The sequence below is a fragment of the Penicillium chermesinum genome (assembly GCF_028974085.1).
Source record: "Penicillium chermesinum strain IBT 19713 chromosome Unknown utg000005l:1.0-4115287.0:1.0-4118363.0, whole genome shotgun sequence".
Classification (NCBI taxonomy): domain Eukaryota; kingdom Fungi; phylum Ascomycota; class Eurotiomycetes; order Eurotiales; family Aspergillaceae; genus Penicillium; species Penicillium chermesinum.
In genome coordinates this window covers 1,817,902-1,834,646 of record NW_026695315.1, presented here as the reverse complement: position 1 = coordinate 1,834,646, position 16,745 = coordinate 1,817,902, and the positions used below count along the sequence as shown (strand labels likewise).

General features: G+C 50.7%; 5 protein-coding genes across 5 annotated transcripts; 3 read left to right on the top strand and 2 right to left on the bottom strand.

Moving 5' to 3' along the window:
• Positions 1 to 1,720: 1,720 nt before the first annotated feature.
• prm1 (pheromone-regulated protein PRM1) lies at positions 1,721 to 4,009 on the top strand (the record flags this gene model as incomplete). The annotated part of the gene is made up of 1 exon (XM_058476150.1): positions 1,721 to 4,009. The coding sequence occupies one exon, from the start codon at positions 1,721 to 1,723 to the stop codon at positions 4,007 to 4,009; it is 2,289 nt and encodes a 762-aa protein (XP_058329040.1).
• Positions 4,010 to 4,331: 322 nt separating this feature from the next.
• Positions 4,332 to 8,582, bottom strand: N7468_006853 (putative xanthine dehydrogenase HxA; the record flags this gene model as incomplete). Its single annotated transcript, XM_058476149.1, has 4 exons — positions 4,332 to 6,015; positions 6,075 to 8,032; positions 8,086 to 8,289; positions 8,352 to 8,582. 4 exons carry the CDS (start codon positions 8,580 to 8,582, stop codon positions 4,332 to 4,334), a joined length of 4,077 nt encoding a protein of 1,358 aa, XP_058329039.1.
• Positions 8,583 to 8,963: 381 nt separating this feature from the next.
• N7468_006852 (uncharacterized protein) lies at positions 8,964 to 10,821 on the bottom strand (the record flags this gene model as incomplete). Its single annotated transcript, XM_058476148.1, has 2 exons — positions 8,964 to 9,033; positions 9,089 to 10,821. The coding sequence occupies 2 exons, from the start codon at positions 10,819 to 10,821 to the stop codon at positions 8,964 to 8,966; spliced, it is 1,803 nt and encodes a 600-aa protein (XP_058329038.1).
• A 1,378-nt stretch (positions 10,822 to 12,199) lies between these two features.
• Positions 12,200 to 13,072, top strand: N7468_006851 (carbonic anhydrase; the record flags this gene model as incomplete). The annotated part of the gene is made up of 1 exon (XM_058476147.1): positions 12,200 to 13,072. One exon carries the CDS (start codon positions 12,200 to 12,202, stop codon positions 13,070 to 13,072), a length of 873 nt encoding a protein of 290 aa, XP_058329037.1.
• Positions 13,073 to 14,018: 946 nt separating this feature from the next.
• Positions 14,019 to 15,989, top strand: N7468_006850 (uncharacterized protein; the record flags this gene model as incomplete). The annotated part of the gene is made up of 4 exons (XM_058476146.1): positions 14,019 to 14,073; positions 14,131 to 15,482; positions 15,550 to 15,621; positions 15,675 to 15,989. The coding sequence occupies 4 exons, from the start codon at positions 14,019 to 14,021 to the stop codon at positions 15,987 to 15,989; spliced, it is 1,794 nt and encodes a 597-aa protein (XP_058329036.1).
• Positions 15,990 to 16,745: the final 756 nt, after the last annotated feature.

Here is a 16,745-nt window from a genome sequence, read left to right as displayed (position 1 = left end):
TATGGTCCTTATTTCAAGGACAATAATCAAAACTTTGAAGTTCATACTGCCATGACTCGTGTTACGGACCCACTTCAGTTGAAGGAAATAAGTCAACTACGACCAACCGATCTGTCAAGGTTGACACACACGTGACAGGGAAACCAGGTCCGGCAATCGACTAACCAGCGCAAAGAGTACTGCACTAAACCACGGGAAGGTTAGCGGGAAGCCGTAAGCGGCTGCTAAAGCAGCAAGGCACCCATCCTGTCGAGTGACAGGATCCGAGCCTGTCTATTGACAGGAAGGACTGGATATATAAGGACGCTCATTTGGCAACATATATTTAGTTCTTCGCGTTCAATCTTGATTTTACATCTGTTACTTGGGAACCACCAGATTGGAATACGACAACGGTTCATTGTTGCTTCTTCTGAAACCCACCACCTAACGGCGTAGGGGTGATCCATAAGAACCTGACCTCGTCGGCGCCCTCAGCGAGCTCCACCTTTACTCAGCAAGACCTCTAAGGACTTGAGCATCTAAGGCCTGTTGCGGTGTGTGATCGGTAGGCATTGCAATAGAGTGACGAGACATACTTGGGGTGCAGAGTGACCAAGAGAAGTATACACCTTTGAGGACCCACTCACCGAGTCTCGCTAGGAGTGCGTAACAACTCGCTAGGGTCGGCACCCACACGTGACGCCCGTTGAGCTGCGCTGGGTCACGTGATATACTGTTGGCGCCCAGTCGCGTCCCTACTGGTACGTGAAACCATAGGGCATACTCAAATGATGCGAAAACCAACCAGCTTCAAGGGTCCATTGGCTGAAACATTCTGCGTTGCTGGGCCCGTGCCTGGAGGGAGCGAATGCACTTCTTTAGCCTTGGGTGAAGCACGTATAAAGAGACCCCCCCCCTCCCGCGACACAAGACAAAAGAAGTGGCGGAGACGGTTCTCAAACAAAAGGTTTCTGCCTAGAACTGAAAACTTCTGTGGTATAAGTCAGTAGATATTTGGTGTTTGAGCGTCGATGATCGCGAATGGACGGTAGATGGATTCGTGGTGCTGATTGGCTGCTGCCAACGAGCGCTTAGCGCTCGAGCTAAATTTGGGTGCCGCTACCTTTAGCTTTGGGTGATGACAAGCTGTGTAAACGCCCTCAATGGACGATGAAACAGAGGCCAGCGGCGCTGGTCTGCAAACTGTTATTTTTACCTTGCCATCGTTTCAGTCTGGGTAAAGCTGCTTCTAATTGGTGGTTGCCCCCGCTAGTCCGCTGCCAAATGCTTCAAGATGAATTCTTGACAAAAAAAGATCGCCCTGGAGTGGAGGAGAGACTAGCGCCAGGGACCAGCGCGCCTGACAAGAATGCTATTCCCATCAAGCTCCGGATATTGTATTTAGACTTGCATGCATCCCGCCCTTTTGTTACAGCTTGTTTGTTTCGCCATTCCTTTGATCGTTTCCTTCTATTGTCAAATTAACAGCACCTTTTACCATCGCTGGCCGATTCACATTATGCCTCTCCGCCTTACCGTTTAACTGCTGTTTCTATCTGTCTTACCAGATTTATTCTCCCTTTGTTTACATTGTTTACACTGCTTACTTTGTTTACTTTGTTTACAAACGTCCTTTGCCTCATTAGCTTCAACAACACTGACCCGCCGCTGGTGGCGTCGTTCCCTACTTGACTATCCCCCGAACCCCCGCAACAACAATTGGAATTAAGCGCACATCATGGTATTCGGAACATCAGGGCGACCCGTGTTTCCTCTACTACCGCCATATGGAGCCCACGATCCTTCAAATGGACGCATCATTGCCTTGCACCCCGATGACCTAACGCCATACATGGGGTTGAGGGCTCGACTATCTCAAGTATGGATCAATCGCTGGACGATTCTCATCTTACTTGTCCTCGTTCGTGTTTTGATCGCAATTGGTGATGTTCGACATGACATGGCAAATGCCAGAAGCGAGGCCCTCTCAGCGTGTACTTCGGTGGAATCCATGGGGAGTGCCTTAGCATCAATGCCTCATTACCTTGCAGAGGGAGTCAATAGCCTTACGGCCGATGCAATCAACGCCCCTCTGAAGGTCGCAGTTACATTACTGAATGATGTGTTGATTCTGATCCCATCTTTGATCTTTTTTTGGATCCAAATCATCACCGCGGAATACGTTTGCATCGGCACATGGGCCGCGGATGTTGTCCTTGGCGAAGTAGAGGACTCCATCGGAAACGTGACACAAAAAATCGAAGGCGTGATATCCGACGGCATTAGTTCATTCGAGTCTTTTATGGATGACGTTGAATCAGCCAAGAAATATATCGAGAATTTTGGAGGGCTTACCGGGGACCTCATCTCCAAGATTCCTGATTGGGATAATAGCTCAATCAGCTCACTTAACAATTGGAACAAAACAGCCAACAAATTTCTCAATGATACCGCCAATAGCATCGAGAACATCAAACCTCTAAATTTCAGCGATATTATGAATGATCTGAGTGATTTGATCCATAAGCCATTCGACATCGCCATTTCTTCTTTGAACGATACTTTGGATCGCCACCATTTCGATAGCAGCCAGCTGTGGACGCCCGGGGCTCAGCAATTGAAATTCTGCGGGGAGGATGATGGTTTCAAAGGCATCAATGACTTTTTCGACGGGGTCACCAACATTGCGATTACGGCCCGAAAGATCTTTATCGCTGTACTTGTCGTTGCGGCAGTACTGGCGTGCATTCCTATTGCCATACAGGAAATCCGAGGATGGCGCCACATGAAAGAGCGCGCTGAGTTGGTCCGCAAAGAGGCTGATGACCCCATGGACGTCGTCTATCGAGTATCGCGGCCTTACACTGCCGCATTCGGGATCAAGGCTGCTGGTCAGTTCAGCAACAGCCGCCGACAAACTCTTGTTCGCTGGGTGGTGGCATACGCAACCTCATTTCCCGCTCTTTTCGTTCTCGCAATAGCCATCGCTGCTTTGCTGTCCTGTCTGTGTCAGTATATCATTCTTCGCGCTATTTCGCACACGGTTCCGGAACTCAGTGCAGAAGTCGGAGCCTACGCAGACAAGGTTGTCAGCAGTTTGACGAACACGTCCTCTCAATGGGCTAACTACACCAACGGCAACGTGACTGCATTGAGCGATTCATTCAACGGTAACATCGGCAGCCTAATCGCCACTCTCACGAGCGCAATTGATTCACTCGATCCCCTGGAGTCAAAAATCGGAAGTGTCCTTGACGACACATGGGACGACACGATCTTCTCCAGTTTCTACCACACACTGCGTAACTGTACAGCTGATGTCGCCGACGAGATTAAATCCGGCCTAAAATGGGCACAGGAGCATGCCAAGATCAACTTGCCTACTTTCCCCTCCAATATTTTCGCAGCTGGAGCCAATAGCGCTCTCCACGATGGTTCTTCAGACAGCTTCCTTTCCAACCCAGGAGACGTGACTTCCGACAAAATCAGCGAGGTCGTCACCAGTGTCATTCATGGGCTTGAGGAAGGCCTCAAATTCGAGACCTACATCGCTCTTGCCATCCTACTGATCTGGTTCCTTATCGTCCTGATCGGTGTTGCACGGGCAATGTTCTTGTGGTGGGGTCATGACCGCAATCGTGGAGATGGTGGCGGCCACGCCATGGAAGTCCTTCCCCATCCTCCCGCACCGCCGGCCCCCATGGGAGGATTTGACGATATCCCGTTGACAGCTATGCCAAAGCAAGCGTCCGCTGCTGCTCCTGTGATTCTTCAGCCTGCTCCTATCCCTCCTGCCCGAAAGGCTGTTCCAGAGACGAGCCTTGCGGAGGATCCCTTTCATGATACCCATGGGTACGGTAATGAAAAGCTTGCACCTCCTGGAGGATCAGAAAACCCGTTCCATGATGCCCACTCCTATGTAGACGAGAAGCTGAAGTTTGCAGGCCAGAGGACTTACAATACTGTGCAGTCCGCCCCAGATCCTTCATTAAGGAAAAGCAGCTACGTGGAATATGATACAAAGTAAAGGGGTATCAGGAATGAAGATCAATGGCATTGCGAGGGCGTTAATCGAGCATGGAAGGAGTCTGTTTTATCAATCTCTCTGTACTATTTCGAAGTGTGTTACAATTGGAATGTTGAATCACGATTAATCAAGAGGGTTTAACCACACTGCGAACAAGAAATGAGCAAGAAGCTTGGTTTGGAATCCTCAGGCCTATTTTCGTACTCGTAATTCTCATGTTTGTAAAGAGAGTTTCAATTTAACTGCTAGGTATACCATACTCAAATGAAGTACCAATTGTGTGTTATCGTCATACATTCCATGAATCGTAAGCTTTCCCCCACTAGATAGCTACAAAGAAGCTCTTCTCGCCCTCCTTCGGTTGCACACGAGCCCGTTCAATTATGGGATCTGCACAACTGATTCGAATGCGCTCCGGGGTGGCTGGGCTGACTAACTGAAGAACTTCTTGCACGCCCCATTGCTTCCGTGCTGCCTTCAAGGCATCGCGAATGGCGAAGAACATAGCACTACCCATGAACAGCGGCGGCTCGCCAATGCCACGCGAGCGCTGAATAGTCCGCAGGTTCTCCCATTCGACATCTTTCAGGAGGCTGACGTTGAAAATCTGTGGGATGTCGCGGAATCCAGGGATCTTGTAATTTCCTGGCCCTCGGGTGAATATCTGCCCAGAGGCGCGGTGCCAGAGACTTTCTTCTGTGGTGAAAAGACCTTGGCCTTGGACATACGCGCCTTCAATCTGACCATAGTCCACCGAAGGATTGATGGTGCGACCGACATCCATCTTGATATCGGCTCGAAGAGGAGTCCAGTCTCCTGTAAGGGTATCGATCTGGACTTCGGCGGCTGTGACACCTTGCGTGAAGTAGAAGAACATCTGTCCTGTGTTTTCCCCCCAGACGTACCCGATGTCTGGAGTCCGGTAGTAACCCTGTGCAGAAAGATTGACACGGTCGAAATATGCGGCATGTGCGAGCTCTTTCATAGTGGCGTTAGGCATCTTCTCGCGGTAGGGTCGTAGTCGCTCGTTAATCTGCTCGCAGGCATTGAATATTGCGTAGCCATTCAAGTCAGAACTAGCCGAAGCTGCCGTGGAAGAAGTATTGGGAACAGTGTTGGTAGCAGTCTCGGAAATGAATACACTTTCATGTGGCACTTGTAGAGCCTCCGCAGCAATCATCGTCATCTTTGTGTGTAGGCCTTGACCCATTTCAACGCCGCCATGAGCCACGAGGACACTACCATCATGATAGATGTGCACCAAAGCACCTGCTTGGTTGAGGAAGAGAGCGGTAAATGAGATACCGAACTTTGTGGGAACAATCGCCATTCCACGCTTGGACCACTTGTGCTGGGCATTGTATTCCTCGACAGCCTTCCTTCGCTCTTTATAAGAGCTTTCTTCCATGACCTGCTTGTACATCAGCGGTACATGCCAGTCCTTAAGCTCTTGGTTGAAATGAGTGATCTCCCCAGGCTGGTACATGTTTATCGCTCGAACATCTTCAACCGGAATATTCAAATGATCGGCGATCTCGGAAACGTAGCACTCGGCGAAGAACAAGCCTTGCGGACCTCCAAACCCGCGGAAAGCAGTGTTGGACACCGTATTCGTCTTGCAAATTCGCCCGCGTACATGGACGTTAGGAATCTTGTAAACACCATCAATGTGAGATAAGCTTCGCTCCACGACAGCGCCGGACAAGTCCTGTGTGTGACCACCATTTGCATAGACGTCGGCATCCAGAGCCAGGATTTTTCCTTCCTTGGTGACTCCGACTTTCCACTTGCAATAGAAAGGGTGACGTTGACCTGAGGTCAAGATGTCTTCGTCACGATTAAGCATAGATCGAACGGGCCGCTTTAATTTTGCTGCAGCAGTAGCACAGATTCCAGCGAGCTGAATAGACCGTGTTTCTTTGCCTCCGAAACCTCCGCCAAGCCGTTTGACGCGAGAAACAATCTTGTTCGCGGCAACACCGGTCACTTGAGCGACATAAGTTTGGCTAAATGAAAAAGGTCAGCTTGAGAATTCCTTTCCATCGAATTCTGCGTCGCCACTTACGTCTCGGTTGGGTTCTGTGTACCACTCCAGATTTCCATTTCACCGTCTTCTGGCTTCCAGATAGCTAAGCAGGCCTGGGTCTCCAAGTAGAAGTGCTCCTGGCCACCCATGCGGGACGTACCCTCAAAGATGTGATCTGCTTGCTTGAAGCCCTCTTCGGTATCACCACACTTAATCCACCTGTGGTGTTCGAAGAAGGACTCTGCTTCAATAGCTTCTTCGATAGTAAGGATCACAGGAAGGTCTTCGTATTCGACCTTGACAGCTCTCATGCCCTCTTCGGCAATCTTTGCAGTATTTGCCACGATAACACCAATTGGCTGTCCAGCAGTGTTGACTTCATCAACAGCGAAGAAAAGCTCATCTGATACCGGAGCTCCCCACCAATTCGCCTCGGGGCTTGGCAGATCTCTGTGGTCGATATAGTCGACTACTCCGGGGATATCAAGGGCGGCTGAAGGATCGACACTTAAAATTTTCGCATGAGCCTTGGTTGAGAGAACCATGCAAGCAAAGAGCTGGTTCTGTTGTACCGGGATATCGTCAGTATATTGCGCCTCACCCGTAGCTTGCTTGAGGGCAGAAACATGGGGCGTCGCTCTGCCAAGAATCTTCTGTTGATAAGCGACAGAAGCCTCGTGATCCTTTGAGCCAGAAGAAATGGCTCTTTCAATCTCAGCGACAACATCTGGATCAAGATCCTCGGTCTTCACTTCAAGACCTGCTAGAACATCGTGATAGAAGCGATAGAAGAAGCCCAGGGCCAATGACTTGCGATAGGTGGCCATGCCACCGGGAACCCCAAATGGAAGGTTGAAGTCTGTCTCCAGGGCTGCCATGACACCTTCTAATGTTGCAGGACTGGTAAATTTCTGACCGACTAGGAATGCTTCTGCATTCTTTGCCCGCACGGTCATTGCTGCCATTCCACCGAAGACAAGATTGGCGCTGGTCACCTCATATGAATCGGACAAAGAGACACGCAACGCAGCGTTTACGATAGCGATATCATCGTCCTTCCTCTTCGCTTGCTTATAAGCGCGCATATACTCGCCCTTGGGCGAGGCAGCTGGAATTCGAAGGCTGGCAATGATGGAATCTGGAGGCAAGGCCGTCTTCCGGTAGCCTTGAAAGAACTCTGTCATGGGAATCTCTTGATCTCCTGCAAGTGATTTGGCAACGAGAATCGTGTTCGTCGCGACCAGGACCGGATTCAAATCTGAAATGGGCGAGGCAGTGGCAAGATTACCAGCTGGAGAAGCGACATTCCGAATTTGCCTTCCAGCAAAATATTGGAGCTGTTTCTTAATGGCTTTGAACGGTTGGCCTCGGGCAGGCCCGTACTTTTCCACAGCTTGTTCGCAAATGGACTCCAAGTCCGTTAGTGACACATTCGCTCCGATCTCTAAATGGTCGTCATGGAAGGCAAATTGCCGCAGCTCCGGGATATCGCCCACGTATACAGACGCTGAATATCGCATCGCCTTGAATTTGATCTCAATCTGCGTTTCGGTGCTTCCGCCGATGAGCTTGGCCTCGGGGTGGATACTCTTGATTTGCAACAGCTGATCCACAGTCACTGGTCGATACCACTTCTTCTTCTTGTTTCCGTAGGCCAACGGTCGGAACTCGTGCTTCCGCAAGGCCGCGGGGAAAATCAGCTCCGTATCGGGGCTGTAGGGTTTGAACTCTGGCACCGGGAATTTGATCTCAGCGGGTTCTTCCTTGTCATTTGCTGAGCCCTTGCAGCATCCACCCGAGCCATTTCCGTTCTTCTCCATGCAGCATCCAGAACCCCCATTGGCGCTAGCCTTCCCACAGTTATTCTTAGCGTTGAAGCTCTGAGCGGCATCCAGGATAGGGCGGTATCCAGTGCATCGACAAAGATTTCCATCGAAGGCTTCCTCGACTGCGTGTTCCGAGGGATTAGGGTCGTTACGAAGCAAGGCATATAGGCTCTGCGATCTGTCAGTGGACCAGCGTCATCACGATAAACTGGCTTCCTGCTCACCATGACAATTCCTGGAGTACAGAAGCCACACTGACTACCATTACCGATGGCGATTCGTTGTTGAACTGCATGGGGGGCTTTCACATCTCCCAGACCCTCGACTGTAATGACGTGTTTTCCGTCGATGCTCACCAAGGGGGCAATACAGGCGTTGACGGACGCGTGGTAGATTTTCTTAGTGGTCACATTCACATGCGAAACAACCTGGTGTCCCGATAGATGGATTAGAGCTTGGGCATATTAGGACGGCCGTGCAGAAGACTCACCACTGTGCAGGCACCGCAGCCACCCTCGGCGCACCCCAGCTTCGTCCCGGTCAGGCCGATGCCTCGAAGGTATTCAAGCAAGGTGACTTCCGGGTTCACATTCTCGACAGCGACCTTCGTGCCGTTGAGATAGAAGCGGATCGTGTCATCCCAGTCCTCGGTCAATGTGGCGAGAGACGTCACCTTCTCGACCGCCACCGCGGAATCCGTATCTAGGATGCCGGGCGCCATGATCAATACTAGGAAGAAGCTTGTGGCAACAGATTATGTTGGCAAACTTCAGGGGTTCATGGCGATGCGTACAGGATAAGTTTTATAGCGAAGTGCAACCGCAAAGACCTTCCTGAAGCTCTTAAAAGCGGCCGCCACCGGTCGCAACCAGTAAGAGGGGCAGCTGGTGCGGACGAGTTTCACCAACTCACGATACGATAGGGAACCCCACCCGATCTCCACCGCTATGCGGGGATCGGCACCGCCCGACACATCCATTTACTAACAGCCTCATTCTCGTTGAATAGTGGTCACATTCTATATCCTGACGCCAGAAATGCTAACGAACATCGTAGAAGGGAAAAACACATGTACCAGAAGAAGCCAGGATACACATAACAATCATACTTTGGAGCCGGCGAAGTTCTTTTCCTCTTCCTCCCATTTTTGTCGCTCGACAACACTCCGGGCGCTAGACAGTAGGTTAGAGAAAGAATTATGCAGGGACTAGTGCGGGTGGGACTCACCGGTAGGCTTTGACAAAGCGCCACACTTCGGTGTCTGCCATATTCCAAGCTTCGGCGACATCCTTCATGTTGACACCCTCGCCCTTGGCGGTGTTCAGGATTTCCCGAGCTTTGGAAATGATCTCATACTCATGTTGTACGCCTTGCTGGCTCGGGTTCTTGCTTTGCATGCTTTCCTTCTCATTGGCCTTCTTGGGGTCAGTGGCTCCAACACGGGGGATCTTGAACCCTAGTTGCCATTCAAACTCGTCCAGGAGTTCAGGTGGGAGGCTTTGGCCTGCCTCCGCAGGTAAGGATTCCACAGTCATCCATAGAGAGGTGGCGATAGATTGCTCGCCAGCAACAACCTGCTTGAATGCCATACCTCGGTAAGAGCTGCCCATCTCAGAACCAAGATCCTCCTTTGTCACCTCGCTCACCCAGGCGTCACGTTCAGTTTCCCGACGAATCTGGCGCGTCGAGATCTCATTTGAGCCCTTCTGCAGGCTGATGAGAGTGTATGGATGTGGAAGAGTGCCGATTGTGAACAAGAAGTTCGTCTTCTTGTACGTAGATGGCTGGCTAATCACCATCGGCTGTTTCGAAGAGCTGCAGGGACGGCAGTCAGGAACATTCGGTGGGCAAGATGAAGGATCGGGGGACTCTGGGCACTGGGTGAGTGACTTTGCTAGGCGCAAGGCTGGCTCAACCAAGGCGGTGGTATGCTGAGGGAAAGGTTTGAGGACTGCCAGACCGGCTGGGAACGAGTTCTGGAAAGTATTGTGCAGATGCGCGTTGATCAACTGCGCAAGCAAGCGGCGGCCGTTGGACGGGTTGTGGCTGATCTTTTCATGGAGAGATGGGTAATGAGTGTTGATGTTCGAAGACTTATAGTAGGCAAGCGCAGTCGGTTTTTCAGGCTTGAAGAATTCAGGGGGGATCAATTCGATAAAGCTAGCTGAGTCCTCTCGCAACTTCTTCACAGCGGCATCGATTGCCGCATCAATGCGGTGCTTCTCTCCGGAATAGAGGCCACCTTGGAAGTTTTCGAATCGGATGATGACTTCCTGCTCGCTACCCCTTCGGAGCATGGTCAAAAGCCCGTCGTCATATCGTGCCATAGGAAAGCACTCGAAATCGGCCATAAGACCTGATCCCATGTGCCCCCAGGCCAACCACCGGAACACCTCATTCTCCAACTCAGGGCCGAGTTTCAGCTTCTGCACTATTTCGTATTGGGGATTCTTCATAGCGTCGCCAGGGGTCAAGACCACTGGTCTGAAGCCCTGTGCATACCAAGCTCTCCGCCAAGCGAGAAGCAGTTCTGCGTCGGCGCCGCGGTCTTCCTTCTGCTCCTTGCCCGAATGTTTCCTGGGATTATAGTTGGGGTTGTAATAGGTGTAGATCGGGCGGCGGTTCGGCAATGGAGGCAGGACCGAGCGGTTTTCGTCCAACGTTATTGCGGATGAAAATGGGTTGAGCCACTCCCAGTTGCTAAACCATTTTGATTCTCCGCGGGTGCTGTTGCTCTGCTCCGGAGGTGCTTCGTGAGCAGGCTTTCGGAACGACGGTAGGTGAAGATCGCTTAACGAAGGCAGCTGAGGTCGAGGAAACACTTTAACCTGTCCATCAGCCTCCCCTGCGCCACCCTCAACGACGGGCTCTGGGACAGGTGATGAAGAGAAGATGAACAGGAGAAGTGCAACAAAAACAATGATAGCCAAAAGGCCAGTGCTCCGGTGCGGAATCATCATCTTGGCATCAAAATTAGCACGAGATTTTCATAAAGGCCAATCGACCGCCGCAAAGAACCAAAATCCCGGGCGCACTGGGTGCAGCCGGCCTCTCCGAGGATGGTGCGATAGATAACGGCTTGAAGCTGGGACCAATTCGACCTCACATCAATTCTTAGACTGACGAATAATTCTAGGATCGAGCTCAATGAATGACTTCAGCTATCCATGGAGAGAGCCAAAGCGACTATCGATTTCGCCCTTGTCTGCGATGATGTCAACTGTAGTCTCCCCTGAACGCGCGCTCAACTACCCACGCTAGGACAAAGCATCGACACCTCAGGCAGGAGAGATCTAGACACCTGACTCATCCAAGAGGTCACCCCCGGCGCCAAGCTCAACTGGTAACCAAGATAAGAGACTTTCAAGAATTTTTTTTTTGGCAAGAAAATGTTTCATAAGAGAAACTACGTATGATTATGCAAGCCCCTCGCAATCATTCGCCAGAAGACTTCGGCAAACTTGAAGTTGTCAATGGTGGTCAAGCAAGGCTCTTTATTTGCAGGACTCCAAGTGATTATCCATACATAGCACTCTGTACATATCAATGGATCGCCCAGCCGTCGGGGAACAAGAGACCAACCTAAACTACTACCAGCCAGAAATTCATTCACAAATGCCAGTTTCAAAGTAAACTTATTTGGCTACACTGACTAGTTTGTTTCCCTGGAACCCCAGGTTATAGTACTAATTCTATTGTATGCAGCAATTGTCGCGTCTTAAGTCAAAATTAAGTCTGATGGCTCAGATAAGCAAATAAGTTCTCACTGGCCCAATAGTCAGATACAAATTCTGCGCATCTACGTGCTTGAGTCGACTGCTCTTCCATTCAAGTTTCAAGCGCATTTGAGGAAACTTCGGTTAATTGGAACTTGAGAGTTTGGAGTAATAGATCGACCGCGACCGCTACGAGCCCAGAATGCCCACAAGCGCCGGTGTCGCGGTTACACATCGGAGAGACTCAGGGCACCAGGAACAGGTACAATCTTCCCTGTGCTTGAATGTATGTACAATTTGACTGCAAACTCCAGGACCATAACCTCTTGATCGATTCCCCATTTTGTTCTGGGCTCCAAGTTGCTTCAAGTGATCGCTATGACTCAGGGTACATTAGGCGGAGTCTTTACTTTTCTTCGGCGGGTCTGTTGTCCCCAATCTCTTTCCCCAACACACATCCGCCTCGGATAGACACGGTGCCCTGTGGCCAGGCCGATTCTTGGAATCGACGGTCATTGCCGTTGTATATATCTTGTCCAGGCCTGTGACTGTGGCCACGTACCCATCGCTCCCCCAGGTTGCGACGTTAGCTGCGAACTCCTGCTGCCCCCCACAGTTCGTCATGAATGTCGCACGATTGGCCGTGCGACCTAGCGTCCTCGCGCGCAGGGCTGAAGGGACGCCCAATGTCGCGAGTCGCCAGCAACCGCTCAAATCCCCCTCTCGATTCCTCCAGTTGCCTCATGGCTCTCCCGTCGCAGACTGCTGCCCCCGCTTTTTCTCAACCTCCTCCGCCTTGTGCTGCGAAAATCGCAGAACACCCGCCAGTGCAGACACTTCCGGAACAAAGACCGAAACCTCTCAAGACCGATACTCGACGGCTCTGCGCCTGAACAAGGAATGGGCTGCGCAGACAGCGAAAGAACATCCGGATCTCTTTCCAACCCTCGCGAACGGCCAGCAGCCGCAGATTCTGTGGCTCGGTTGCTCTGACTCCCGATGCCCCGAAACCAGCTTGTTGGGACTGAAGCCTGGCGATGTGTTTGTGCACCGGAACATTGCCAATATCATGCATCCGGGTGATCTGAGCTCGGGGGCTGTCATCGAGTTCGCTGTGCAGCATTTGCGCGTGCAGCATGTCGTCGTTTGTGGCCACACCTCTTGTGGCGGCGTGGCTGCTGCGATGGGCAACAAGCAGTTGGGCATTCTGGACCCGTGGCTGCTCCCTCTGCGGCAAGTGCGCCAGCGCAATCTCTCATTATTACAGTCACTTCCGCCAGAGGAGGCTGCCACAAAGCTCGTGGAGCTCAATGTGCGCGAGGGCATGGACGTCGTTAAGCAGAAGGGGGTTGTTCTGAATGCTATCCTGGAACGGGGACTTCAGGTCCATGGTCTGATCTACGATGTCGGCTCTGGGGTTCTGCGGGAGCTTGATACAGAGGATTCGGAGGAGGCTATCAAGGCGCGGTTGACTGCCTTTGCTACAGAGGCGTAAATATGGTGCTCTTTAGAGATAATCGAAGAAAAGTATTTTGACGGCGCATGTGTTTTAGAAATAGCGGGGTGCAGCATTGATCAAGGTCTGGTTCTTGACTTTTTTTTTTTTTCATTCTTTCTTGTTCGATATGATTTTGACGACAGATAAATGAATACTGGTTCTAGCAACCCTTTTAAGGTGTTGCGAGATGAATAAAGACACAGCAGTCTGAGTCTTGATGCAGTAGCATGAAAATACGAAATGAAATCGAAGGCTTCTCCTGAGGAACAGGAAGGACATGAGGCTGAATGCCCAGGTGAGCAATTCCCTCGTGAGTCATCGTAGATACAGACGTGCTGATACAAGGTCCACAGTCACAGCGTGGCCTCCAGGCAACAAGCTCCACATGCGGCACGGCGAGCTTCCTAAAATTGTAGTAATCAGGGACTGGAAAAAATCCTCGTGCTCGGTGGTGAGAAAAACATCACAAGCCAGCAAAGCCAAACATGCTCAGGGTTCTATAGTGAAACAAATCCCAGCCTCGGTTGAGTCAGGCGCGGCCTGTAACTAACTCATTAGTTAACGTAACTAACGTAACTAACTATGAGGACTAGTTAACTAGTTATCAGCCTCCCGGCAGCCCCAATTAGGTCCCCGGTGGGATCATTTCGCCACTTTGTCAGAACAGCATTGAGGCTCGGTGGGGCAGAGAGACATCCTACAGCCTGATGAGCCTATAGGACAGCATCAACCCAGATAGCGCTCTTGCCAAACACATGTAGGTTTATTGTTGCCTTGTCTGATGGATTGCATATAAACTTGAGATAGGTTGCTCGATCAACAGTCTACAGCCGCTCTCCATTCCCCCTTGGGCTTACTCTCTGAGTGGGATTGGCTTGGGTATTTTTTTTACAAAATTTTCCCCCTTCAGTAGCCATTATCGTGATCGATATCTGTTGCAACTATGACTGTAAAAACTACTAAAGACTCCAAGACGCAGGACGCCGTTGACACCCCTGGTATGTTAAGTCTAAGAGACCCTTATCAGGACCAGGAACTAATCCACTATAGACGAGTCAGAAGATGGAGACAAAGACTATGCTCCCCGGGAACCATCTGCGATATTCGCAATGTTTACCAGACCAAGCCAGACGAGAATGGAGAGACCACATGGACCAAGGACTTTCCTAAAAGTCTAGTGGCTCCTGTAGAGGACGCCGAGTCTGCACAATACGCCGTCATTGTACGCAATTCAAAATGCTATGATGGGCGAAAAAGCCTTAAGATCCACTCAATTGTGGTACAAAGCGAGCCTTTGAAGGAGTTCTTAGGCAAGGTGCTGGAGGGCTACCCCGGAGTCACCACTACACTCGAGCGCCTGGAATTCAACAGCCCATTCAAGCCTATGGTGCACCGATGGGAAAATTTCCTGGAAATTCGCGCGAAGGAGCAGGACCCTACCACTAAGCAGCATGCCGACCTGCTCCACAAAATCCTGGAAGAGGAACTCCGGGACACCATTACTCGGAAGAATGACCTGATCCGCAATAAAGTCATCACACATGAGCTTGTGTGGTCAATCTTCGAGCCTGGGGATGTGATGATTCATACTTCCGACGGTCGCACTCGAGCGTTTATCTTTGATAAAGACGTTATTGACGGCCGATCAAAGGCATGGACTCTCACCGGAAAGTATGTCGACCATGACGGTGAGAACTTCGGGTATCGCGATAAAGACTTCGAGATTTACCCCTTCATCGGTACTGTCCCTATTACTTCGCTTGCGGTGTCCCCTCTCAAGTATCATGCCGATCAAAATTCCATCCGCGAGTCCTTGATCGCACGTGGTAAACTCTGGGAAGAGCACAAGGGATACCACTACAAGCAGTACCGGGGTATTGCCCATGGATTCAACCATGATGTGGAGATCGTGAAGTACCACGTCAATAGCCGTATCATTATCGACACCGATGCCTTCAACACCTTCCACCCTTACACATCCGTAAACGTGTATGGGGAAAAAGACTTCCCACTCGAGATGACTGATGATCTTCGGTTGGTAACTACTCCCATGTTACACGGATATTCCCTGAAGGACAAGGAGTGGCTTCGGTTCTACCTCGACCTATCAAAAGAGATTATCTGGGAAACCCGTGCCTTCGAGGCACTCGTTCTTCCTTCAGACCAGGAAAATCTCAAGGACCTGATCTTGGCCTTTGCCAAAGCCCAGGCGAAGCAAGTGAACAATTTTGACGATGTGGTCGAGGGTAAAGGCCGGGGCATTATCATGCAGCTCAGTGGTCCTCCCGGAGTTGGGAAGACCCTCACTGCTGAGAGTGTGGCAGAAGTGATGCGGGTTCCCTTGTACGCTATGAGTGCTGGAGATCTGGGCACCTCCGCTTCGGACGTGGAGTATAACCTCAAGCAGGTCCTGCGCATGATTCCCAAATGGGGGGGCTGTGCTTCTTTTGGACGAAGCAGATGTTTTCATGGAGGCTCGTTCCGCCACTGATCTCGAGCGTAATGAGCTTGTATCAATCTTCCTGCGTCTGTTGGAATACTATGAGGTTTGTGCGATCGCTGTCCTGCCAATGACTCAATATGCTGACTGCTTCTCCAGGGAATTATGTTCCTCACCACTAACCGTTCTGAGAACATCGACCCGGCTTTCGAATCACGAGTCCATGTCTCTCTCACCTACCAGGATCTCGATAAATCCGCACGCCGCCACATCTGGACCCAATTCCTGTCTCATTCGGCTAACGTGGGCGAGTTCTCTGACGACGTTCTTAACAAACTCTCGGAGGTCCAGCTGAACGGCCGACAGATTAAGAATCTGGTAAAAACAGCTAGTCTTCTCGCCTGGTCGAAGGAAGAGAACTTGAAGTATGAGCACGTTCAGACAGTGCTTAGGCTGCGTGATGTGAATTCGTAAAAGGGCGTGTTAGGTCTGCAGTCTGTGAGAGATCATGGTCTAGTGCTGGTTTCAGAACTGTGTAGACTTACACATCAATTGTTACAGAGAATAATTCTCGGTCGGCCTTCAAGTTTTCATTGATCTGCTGATTGTTCGTCATCTCCATTTGGCTCCATTTAAGAGACTTTGAGCATATACAATCCACGATATATAATATCACCGTTGATTGGTCGCAAGTCACATGACGTCATGTGGTATATTGACAGGGTCTTTTAGAGTGCATTCTGAGTTGATCGTGCTGGAATTGGCCTCTCGCATCAGATACGGAGAGAGACCCTGAGATCCCCGTAGTCAGCGATCGATGCCCACCCGTAACAAGAGTCCTCGTAGGCTCTACGAGTACGAGTGGCGCCTAAGAAACGAAACGGGACTAGTGGCGGGAGTCTTACGTGTCAGGCACGGCGGAAGCCAAGAAAAAAAGAGCAAGACAAGGTCAAGATGATGCGATGGCCGACCCAATCATGGGGGAAGCTAAAGCCTAAAAGTGCACATATCAAACTATAACACCCGTCAATTGACATCCCCGCATCTAAGAATCTAGACATCGACAGTTTTAGTTCCCTCTTGACCCTGACAATCCGGGGAGATCGTAAAACTAGGGATGCGTCATCCTCTGTCCGAGCGCCTAAAAAGCATGCCCAGCCAACCCCTAATTGGTCCCACCGCGGAGTCCAGAAGTCGGAGCGGGTTGGTTTTCGCTGCCCTGGATTCATT